This window comes from Mandrillus leucophaeus, unplaced genomic scaffold (assembly GCF_000951045.1).
Source record: "Mandrillus leucophaeus isolate KB7577 unplaced genomic scaffold, Mleu.le_1.0 Scaffold233, whole genome shotgun sequence".
NCBI lineage: Eukaryota > Metazoa > Chordata > Mammalia > Primates > Cercopithecidae > Mandrillus > Mandrillus leucophaeus.
This window is the reverse complement of record NW_012102399.1, coordinates 3,885,673-3,896,444: the sequence shown is the minus strand read 5'-3', so window position 1 is coordinate 3,896,444 and position 10,772 is coordinate 3,885,673. Positions and strand designations below refer to the sequence as shown.

Here is a 10,772-nt window from a genome sequence, read left to right as displayed (position 1 = left end):
TGGGTTCAAGAATTCTCCTGCCTCAACCTCCTGAATAGCTGGGATTACAGGCACATGCCACCATCCCCAGCTAATTTTTGTATTTTTAGTAGAGATGGAGTTTCACCATGTTGGCCAGGCTGGTCTTGAACTTCTAACCTCAAATGACCCAACCACGTCAGCCTCCCAAAGTGCTGGGATTACAGGCATGAGCCAGTCCCATGTGTTTTTTAACCACTGGTGTTATTTCTTTGGTGATTTGCTGTTTTAATCCTGGGCATTTAGCCTGATAGAATTTACCACGTTTGAATATTTTATGTTAGATATACTGGAGTGCTTGTTAATAAAGAGTTTTGTTGATAATCTGCTCTCTGAATCAACTTTTGTAGTACAGTATTAGTAAGGATCTTTAAGTAATATTAACTACTTTATTGTGGAACTGAGGTAGGGCCACTTAAACCCTAAAGCAGATTTCCTGCCTGGAGAGGCAGTGCATTCTAATGGTCAGTGGCATGGACATTGAAGTCAAAATATGTAAAGTCCTTAAAACAGAGGTTGGAATATAATAAGCACGGTATTTATAGTTTGATTTTGTTGTCTTGAGCTGATACAGTAAGAAGAAAAATGGAAGAATTAGTGGGATAGATTGATTCTTTTATAAAATTTACAAGTATTGATCCTCTCTCTTTTTTTCCCATTTAGGTGTGAAATGTTTCTCTTATTCTACGAGTCTGATTGGCCTTACATTTCTGCCATACTTTCTTACACAAAATAATGCGTTTTTTGAAAGTGTGTCTGTGCCTGTTCAAATCGTATTTTATGGCATCATAGGAAGCTTTACGTTGATCACCCCAGTGCTGCTTCACTTTATTACAAAAGGCTATGTCATTCGATTGTACCATGAGGCCACAACAGACACTTATAAAGCCATTACCTACAATGCTTTGCTTGCAGAAACGAGTACATTGTTTCACCAGGATGATGTGAAAATTCCAGATGCTACACATGTGTTTACCACATTTTATGCTAAAACAAAATCACTGTTAGTTAATCCAGTGCTCTTTCCAAACCGTGAAGACTTTGTCCATCTAATGGGTTACGACAAAGAAGAATTCATTTTGGATATGGAAAAACCCAGTGAAGAGAAACAGCATAAAGATGAGCAATGAGCCTATTTTTAAATGTTCGTGCTTAAATGTGATTTACGTTTTAATGTATAATAATAAAATAGCCTTTTGCATTCTGTTAGTGACTGATTGTTAAATAATTTGAATTAGCAAAGCTTTTAATTTCCAGAGAATGATGTTTATTTATAATAAAACAAGATATGTTTGAAAACCAAAACGTAGTATCTGCCATTCGTGTTTTAGAAAAAGGTATGTGAATAAATATGTTCATGCTGGTATAAGAGTTCTGTATTACTGTGGTTGACTCTAAACTGGGGATCTGATGTCAGTAGCAAATGGGAGAGTTACTTTATTCTTTGTATATGGATTTTTCTAAGTGTATAAATATTTTCTGACATTAAAAGACATTTTCTCTTTGAGGAAGACACAGTCATAGGTGGTGCGGAGCTGTGGTCCACCTGCTCTTGCTCCTGACTCACTGCTCTTTGCTTTTGCCTGAGGACCAAATCTGTCAGGAAGCTGGCTAGGAAGCCTTGCAGCAGCCATGGCTTTTAAAGATACCAGAAAAACACCCGTGGAGTCAGAGGTGGCAATTCACTGAATTCAAATCACTAACGAGTTGCAACGTAAAATCCCTGGATAAGTTGTGTGCTGACTTGATCAGAGGAGCAAAGAAAAAGAATCAGTGAAAGGACCAGTTTGAATGCCTACCAAGAATCACTACAAGAAAAACTTGTGAAGGTTCTAAGACATGGGATCGTTTCCGGTTGAGAATCCACAAGCGACTCCGACTTGCACAGTCCTCAGATTGTTAAGCAGGTTACTTCCATCAGTATTGAGCCAGGAGTTGAGATGGAAGTAGCCATTGCAATGCTGAAGTCGATTATTTTCATAAATAGATTATCAGTTGTTAAAATTTTTTTTTTTAAACCCCAAAATTTCAAGAAATTCACAAATTATGGGAACAGTTTTAAGTCTCCTTTGGTTCAGAACACAGGTTTTTGCCTAACCCCTGGAATGATTGCCCATAAGAACATTCATGCGCAGTTGAACTGGTGGTTAGCTATAAGGGAAATGATAAGTAGTGTTGTCTTCAGTAGTCTTAATTTGTTTCTCCAGCTGTGCACTCCTCCTTTGGTGGCACCCTATGGGTTTAGGAAACCACTGTTACTAAGTAGGTGAAAAATACCTTGTGTAAAATTGCTGTCTCTATGCTAGCTTTGTCAAGAATATCCATTGTAAGATTTTTTACCTCATTGTAAAGTGGAGATTGACTCTTGCCAAGGATTTTTAGCTAGGAACAAGAGGCCTCAAACCACACTATTTAGATCAGTAGATATTTACTAAGTGCCCAGTACTGTGCTGGTTACTAAGATCATAGTTAAGAACAAAACACCCAGTCTGTCTTTATGGAGCTACCTAACATTGTCTATGGCCACCATGATAGTAAATTTAAACTTTATGGTGTACATTTGTATGAGGGAGGTTGATGGGGAAGCAGCAGGAACATCTGATCAAAGAGATCATTCAATTCCCAGGCTTCTAGAAATTTATTCGTAGGAGATAAGACAGCAAAGCTGTCTTTCTGAGACTTAGAGCCTGCCCTCTGCTTGGATTGTCCAGCTCACCAGACAGAATTCTCACCGCCATTCCTGTGTCATCTTCTCAGGGTGGGTTTCTGCCTGCTTGCTTCTCTGTCCTTTGTCCCCTAGATGTATCCTAGCAATGAATGAGAGATGTCTTTCTTTTTTTTTCATAGCAACCTACTAGATAAGGCAGGCTTGTCCAACCCGCAGCCCAGGATGGCTTTGAATGTGGCTGAACACAAATTCATAAACTTACATTTTATTTTTGAGATATATTTTTTAAACTCATCAGCTATCAGTATATTTTATGTGTGGCCCAAGACAATTCTTCCAACATGGCCCAGGGAAGCCAAAAGATTGGACACCCCTGAGATAAGAGATATCTTTCTATAAAAAGTTATTCCATGATCAAATGTTTATTATGGATATATTAGAAAGTAGAAGGAAGAAAGAGGCTGGGTCTGGTGGCTCTTGTCTGTAATCGCAGCTACTTGGGGGGTTGAGGTGAGAGACCCGCTTGAACCTGGGGAATCAAGACTGCAGTGAGCTGGGATTGCACCACTGCACTCTATCCAGGGTGACAGAGCAAAACCCCATCTCAAAAACAAAAAAGGAAAAATCAGTCCTAGTTCCCCCTAGAAAAAATTGCATTGTTTACATTTTAAAGATCTCTTCCAATATTACCTCTCTTCACAACTTAAGTACAACATATTTCTTTATGTTATAAATAAAGTTTTGGTGCCGCAAAAGAAATAGCACTCAAATATAAAATTTTCTTCTTTTCTTCTCAGCAAGGCAGTTTACTTCTATAGAAGACTGCGCCCTCACAGATGGAGCAATGGTGAGTGCACACCTGGACAAGGGAGGAAAAGGGGGTCTTATTCCTGACACACGTGGTCCCTGCTGCTCTGTCGTTCCCCTATTGGCTCCGGTTAGACAGCACAGGCTAAACTAATTCCGAATGGCTAATTTAAAAAGAGCGACAGGGTGAGTGGTTTGGCGGGAAAAATGGTTGTGGAGAATGAGCAGGTAATTGGAATGAGTCAGGGTGGAACAGATAATCGGAAAAGGTTGGTTTATGAGGAAGTTAAGTTTAAAAGTAGAAGGTAAAGAATTGAACATACTGACATATTGATTCTTTGAAGAGAAATTTAGAACTCATATCTAACATTTACATGTTCTATATCCATGTGATCATTTATCACTGTGCTCTCGGTCCTGCAGCTGTGAGGAGGACGCTCTGCAGATTCACTGCTCACTGGCTTCCTCCCCCGTGTCCCTGTGACCGTCCGAGGGGAAGATGGCCTCAGGAGTGCAAGTAGCTGATGAAGTATGTTGCATTTTTTATGACACGAAAGTTCGTAAATGCTCCACACCAGAAGAAATCAAGAAAAGAAAGAAGGTTGTCATTTTTTTGTCTCAGTGCAGACAAAAAGTGCATCATTGTAGAAGGCAAAGAGATGGTGGAGATGTTGGCATAACCATAACTGATCCTTTCAAGCATTTTGTCGGAATGCTTCCTGAAAAAGATTGTTGTTATGCTTTGTATGATGCAAGCTTTGAAACAAAAGAATCCAGAAAAGAAGAGTTGATTTTTTTTTTGTGGGCACCAGAACTAGCACCTCTGAAAAGTAAAATGATCTATGCAAGCTCCAAGGATGCAATTAAAAAGAAATTTCAAGGCATTTTATCACTGTGGAGTGGAGTGAAAAACTTGTTTTTATTGGTTGATATCAGAATAATTCTTCAGAAAACAACTTGGTAGTCTAGGGGAAAAATATGCTTACACTAAGTGGGAAAGGTGACATCTTAAGGGCATGATCTGGAGTGAGAAACTAGGATAGAGAAAGGATCAGCATGCATAGGATAACAGGATGATTCATCACTGAAATAATCAGCAGAACCAACTCAGACCAAGGTTAGGAGAAACATAGGCACCTCCCTCATGCCACTTTGCTACTCTATCCCAGGCAGAGTAATCTCAGGAAGACTGGGAAGGTAATGAATCTCTCACTGTTTAGGGAAAGTGAGTCATTTATTTGCATCACAAAAGTTACCTATTTGCATGTGAAAAGGCAGGGTGATCCTAGCTGACATCTGGGTTACATCAGGTAATAACCCCGTTAACAATAAAATATTGCAATCCTTTTCCCTAATGCAGATTTCACCGCACTGAAAGGCTTTTGGAAGCAAAAGTAACAAGATGACCATTAGATATAAATGATAGTCTTAGCTTGAATGTATTTGTAAAAATTTTATTCTGATTCTTTTAGAACACCTTGTACTTGCTTTTATTTTTATTGAGAATTTCAAACACAGAAGTAGAAGAGTACAGTGAACCTGCATGACTCTGTCATCCAGGTTCAACAATGACCAATTTATAGTCAATATTGTTTCATCTAGACCCTAATCATTTCTCCTCTACTTTTTGGGGAAAGCAAATTCCAGTCATAATAATATTTCTTTCTTAAGTATTTACTTTTGTAACTCTACAAGATGAGACTTCTTTAATAATGTAGCCACAATACCATTATCAGATCTACAAAAACGAAACAACCCCACAGCTCTAATGTCATCAATCTATCAGTCTGTTTAAATTTCCAATTGCTTCGTAATTTTTTCCCACATTTGGTTGGATTTACGATTCAAATAATCAGACCAGAATGAAGAGTTGGTTAAAAAAATTATATATATGTGTGTGTGTATATATATATATATCTCCAAATAAGTTTCGTATCTTACACATATCAATTGTTTAAATGGCTTTTAAGACTGTTCTAAAAGACATTTAGAAAGCATTTAGACATTAAGTCTACCCCCTAGACTCAAGCAATCCTCCCACCTCAAGCCTCCAGGGTAGCGGGACTACAGGCGTGTGCCACCATGCCCGGCTAGTTTTTGTATTTTTTGTAGAGACAGGGTTTTACCTGTTGCCCAGGCTGATCTTGAACTCCACCCGTTTTGGCCTCCTAAAGTACTGGGATTACAGGTGTGAGCCACTGTACCGGCCAGGCCTTTCCATTTTTTTTCCTTGCAAATTATCTGTTGAAGAAATAATTGTTTGTCACTTAGATCTTCTCATGGTCTAGATTTTCTACTTGTATCCCTGAGCTGTATTTTAACATGTTTCTCTGTCTTCTATAATTCCTATAAATTGATAAGCAGATCTTAAAACTTCACCAGAGTGAGGTTTGATTATTTTGGACAAAACTACTTTTATAGATGATCATATTTGTTATCTTGTTGCATAACGAATTACCCCTAAAACTTACATGCTTAAAGCCACAATAAACATTTCTAACACTGCACAGTGTCTGTAGGTGTGGAAATGAGGAGTGGCCTAGCTGAGTGGTTTTAGCTCAAGCTCTCTCAGGAGGTAGCTGGTGCTGCTGTCATCTGAAGGCTGGGCTGGGGCATGAGGAACCCCCCGTTTCCAAGATGGCTCACTTACAAGACTGAGAGTGTGGTACTAGCTCTTTGGCAGGAGGCCTCCGTTTCTCACCACATGGATCTCTCTTTAGTGCTTCTTGCTTCTCCCAGAGTAAGTGATCCAAGAGAGTAAGGTTATACAATGTGTTGTGTGACCTACATGAAATTTGCACACTGTCATTTTACAATACTTTATTGGTTACTCAGTCAGCCTTATTCGATGTTGGAGGGGATTCACAAGGACCTATACACCAGGAGGTAAGGCTCATTGGGAGCTATTTGGAGGCCAGTCCCCGTAGTATTCTCCCATTAAGAGGTACATAATGTTGTTTTGTCTTTGTGATGGTAGCAACCATTGATGCTCAATGCGTAAGTTCACCAATTCATTAGATGTTGAAAAATGGTTATATTCTATTATTCCCTTTTCACTTATTAGCTGAAATACTTCTAAAAATAGAGCTAAAAGCACAAGAAGGCAAGAGAAATTTGCCCCTCTCTGCTATTTGGTAACTGAGTAGTTCAGTTTGTGTGGAAAAGTCAGGATAAATGCTTGATTCTGTCCTTTTATTTGCTAGTTTTAAAAATAGATTTGGTTTCCTAGCATCATCTGTTGGTAAGTAGACTTAAAAAATTCGTTATGAGGCTGGGCACGGTGGTTCACGCCTGTAATCCCACCACTTTGGGCACCACTTTAGGAGGCTGAGGGGAGGATTGCTTAAGGCCAGAAGTTCGCGACCAGCCCTGGCAACATAGTGAAACCCTGTCTCTAAGAAAAAACTAAAAAAATTAGCTGGGCATAGGGGTGTATGCCTGTAGTCCCAGCTACTTGGAGGCTCAGGAGGGAGGATTGCTTGAGCCCAGGAGTTTAAGGTTGCAGTGAGCTGTGATCATGCCACTGCCCTCCAGCCTGGGTGAAAGAGGTAGATCCTGTCTCACAAAAATAATAAATAAAATATTATGAGCTTATGGATTTAAATATATTAAAGTATTTCAACTTATTGCAATTACTATCTTATTAATGTTCATATAGTCATATGAATAGGCTAAATAATGGCGCAAAATGTTCACCTCCTAATCACTGGAAGCTGTGAATATTACCTTACATGGCAAAAGGAATTTTGCAGATGTGATTAAATTGAGGATTTTAATTTGGATTGTGCTGAATTACCCAGCTGGGTCCATTGTAATCACTGAGGTCCCTATAAGAAAGAGGCATGAAATCAGAGCAGAAGGTGATGAAGTGGGCCAGGCGCAGTGGCTCAGGACTGTAATCCCAGCACTTTGGGAGGCGGAGGCAGGCGCATCACAAGATCAGGAGTTCAAGACCAGCCTGACCAATATGGCGAAACCCCATCTCTACTAAAAATACAAAAATTAGCTGGGTGTGGTGGCGCATGCCTGTAGTCTCAGCTACTCAGGAGGCTGAGGCAGGAGAATCACTTAAACCTGGGAGGGAGAGGTTGCAGTGAGCCGAGATTGTATCACTGCACTCCAGGCTTGGCGACAGAGGGAGGCTCAAAAAAAAAAAAAAAAAAGATTGAAATGATGCATTTTGAAGATGGAGAAATACAAGGGTTGTAGCTCTAAAAGCTGAAAAAGGCAAGGAAACATATTCTTCCCCTAGAGTCTCCAGAAGGAGACAGCTCTGTTGACACCTTGACTTTAGTACAGTGAAACTGATTTCAGACTTCAGACCTCCAGAACCGTAAGAGAATACATTTACAGTTTTTGTTTGTTTTTTGAGATGGAGTCTTGCTGTGTCGTCCAGGCTGGAGTACAGTGGCACAATCTCAGTTTACTACAACCTCCGCCTCCTGGGTTCAAGCAATTCTTGGGCCTCAGCCTCCCGAGTAGCTGGGATTACAGGCGCCTGCCACCACGCCTGGCTCATTTCTTGTATTTTTAGTAGAGATGGGGTTTCACCATGTTGGCCAGGTTGGTCTCAAACTCCTGACCTCAGGTGATCCGCCCGCGTTGGCCTCCCAAAGTGCTGGGATTACAGGCATGAGCCACTGTGCCCAGGCTATGTTGTTTAAAGCCATGAAATCTTTTGGCAATTTGTTACAGCCATTATAGGAAACTAGAAACACCTGTCTTTGGTCAGTGGCACCATCTTCAAATTGGTTATCTAATATAACAAAGTGTTTTAGGCTCATTTTGTACATTTTCTACCCCAGACTCCAAGGAGTGCTGGTTGCTAATAGTGGGAAATGGTATTTTGAGACTGCTAAGGGTGTTCATGGGATTTTGCCTTTTTTTCCCATCTTTTAAATTTATTTTAAAATTGTGTTTTTTAAAGAATTTACCATCTTAACCAGTTTTAAGCATAGAGTTCAGTGGTGTTAACTATATTCACATTGTTGTGCAACAGATCTCTAGAACTCTTTCATCTTGTCAACCTGAGACTCTATGCCCATTGAACAACTCCCTATTTCCCCCTCCTCCCTTGGACTTTTGTATTTTTGAAAATGGCAGGGCCAACAGCCATGGCTCAAACCTGTGGTCCCAGCTGAGCCCAGGAATTTGAGGCTTCAGTGTGTTAGGATCACACCTGAGAATAACCACTGCACCCCAGCCTGGGCAACACAGTGAGACTTTGTCTCTAAAAAACTGGAAAGAAACACACTTCTGTTGTAAAATATTTTTACCAACATGTTATTTTCTTCTTATGTGTGCAGATTTTTAGCCAAAATTCCATGCCATTTTTGGCTACTAACCCTAAACTATATCCTATAAAGGATTTCAAGTAGCAAAATATCTAAAGGAATAGCTGGCTTTCTAAAATGGAGTCAGAGTTTTGAAATGAAATACATGTCACAACAAAATGATGACATTTCATTATCAGGACTCAAAATGTTCTCTTGAGGTCTAGCTTGTTGTAGGTGAATGCATTATTAAGACTGGTGGAGTCCCTGCCCACAGCACAGAATTACAGCTAGTGTCCCCTGTTTGGGATCTTATCTGGCCCTGTTGTGTCCTGTAACTAAACCTGCTGCTGAAAAGAAATAGTTCCCATGAGACTGTTCACTTCAGATCCATAAGTGCAGCTCTCTGGGCCATGATAATTTGATTTGTTGTTGTTATTGTTGTTTTTTGAGATGGAGTCTCGCTCTGTCACCCAGGCTGGAGTGCAGTGACATGATTTTGGCTCACTGCAACCTTCACTTCCTGGGTTCAAGCAATTCTCTTGCCTCAGCCTCCTGATTAACTGGGACTACAGGCACTTGCCACCACACCTGGCTAATTTTTGTATTTTTAGTGGAGACAGGGTTTCACTGTGTTGGCCAAGCTGGTTTCAAACTCCTGACCTCAAGTGATCTGCCCACCTTGGCCTCCCAAAGTGCTGGTATTTACAGAGGTGAGCCACTGCGCCCGGCCTGTTTGTTTGTTTTTGAGACCACGTCTCACTCTGTCGCCCAGGTTGGAGTGCAGTGGCCCGATCTTGGCTCACTGCAACCTCTTCCTCCTGGGTTCAAGCGATTCTCCTGCCTCAGCCTCCCGAGTAGCTGGGACTACAGGTGTGCACCACCATGCCTCCCTAATTTTTGTATTTTTAGTAGAGACAGAATTTAACCATGTTAGCCAGGCTGGTCTTGAACTCCTGACCTCAAGTGATCCACCCGCCTTAGTATCCCAAAATGCTGGGATGACAGGCATGAGCCACCATGCCTGGCTGAGAATTTGTTTTATAAAGTAGGAGTCCCCATCCGCTGGGGGCCGTGGACCAGTACCAGTCCATGGCCTGTTAGGAATCTGGCTGTGGCTTGTTAGGAACTGGGCTGCACAGCTGGAGGTGAGCAGCAGGTGAGCGAGCATTACCACCTGAGCTCCAGCTTCTGTCAGACCAGCAGCAGCATTACATTCCCAGGGGGGAGCAGGAACCTTGTTATGAAGTATACATGCAAGGGATCTAGGTTGCATGCTCCTTATGATAATCTAATGCCTGATGATCTGGGGTGGAACAGTTTCACCCCGAAACCATCCCTCCCAATCCCCTCAGTCCGTGGAAAAATTGTCTTCCAAGAAACTGGTCCCTGAGGCCAAAAATGTTGGGAACTGCTGGTATACAGAGCTGTGGGAGAGAAGAGCAATGCAGAGGGAAAAGGAGTTCCTGTCTGTTGAGACTTTCAGGGGGACCTAGGGACTGGTTTTGTTACAGTTGACTGGGAAGTGTCTTGTTTATTTTATTTTAATTTTCATTTAAAATATTTTTTTGAAATGGAGTTTTGTTGCCCAGGCTGGAGTGCAGTGGTGCCATCTCGGCTCACTGCACCTCTGCCTCCCAGGTTCGAGTGACTCTCCTTCCTTAGCCTTCTGAATAGCTGGGATTACAGGCATGCGCCAACCACACCTGGCTAATTTTTGTATTTTTAGTAGAGATGGGTTTCACCACGTCAGCCAGGCTGGTCTTGAACTCCTGACCTCAAGTGATCCACCTGCTTCGGCCTCCCAAAATGCTGGGATTACAGGCGTGAGCCACCACACCTGGCCAAAGTGTCTTGTTTTATTTTTAAGGCTTTGATCACTCTCATTTACAGTAAGTATTTGAAGAGTACATTCTAAATCATTTTTCTCTCTTCCTTTTCAGGAAGTGCTCAAATGTTAAGCACACACACACACACACAAAGAGGAAACAGTTGGATAGGAACTC

The 10,772-nt window shown here is 41.2% G+C and overlaps 1 protein-coding gene across 1 annotated transcript in view; it reads left to right on the top strand.

The window, feature by feature from the left end:
* Positions 1-1,387, top strand: part of TMEM70 (transmembrane protein 70) — a 3,096-nt gene extending 1,709 nt beyond the window's left edge. The window contains exon 2 of the mRNA XM_011981986.1: positions 682-1,387. Within this exon, the coding sequence (XP_011837376.1) occupies positions 682-1,148 (467 nt within the window). The 3' untranslated portion in view covers positions 1,149-1,387. The remainder of the gene's footprint in view (positions 1-681) is intronic.
* Positions 1,388-10,772: the final 9,385 nt, after the last annotated feature.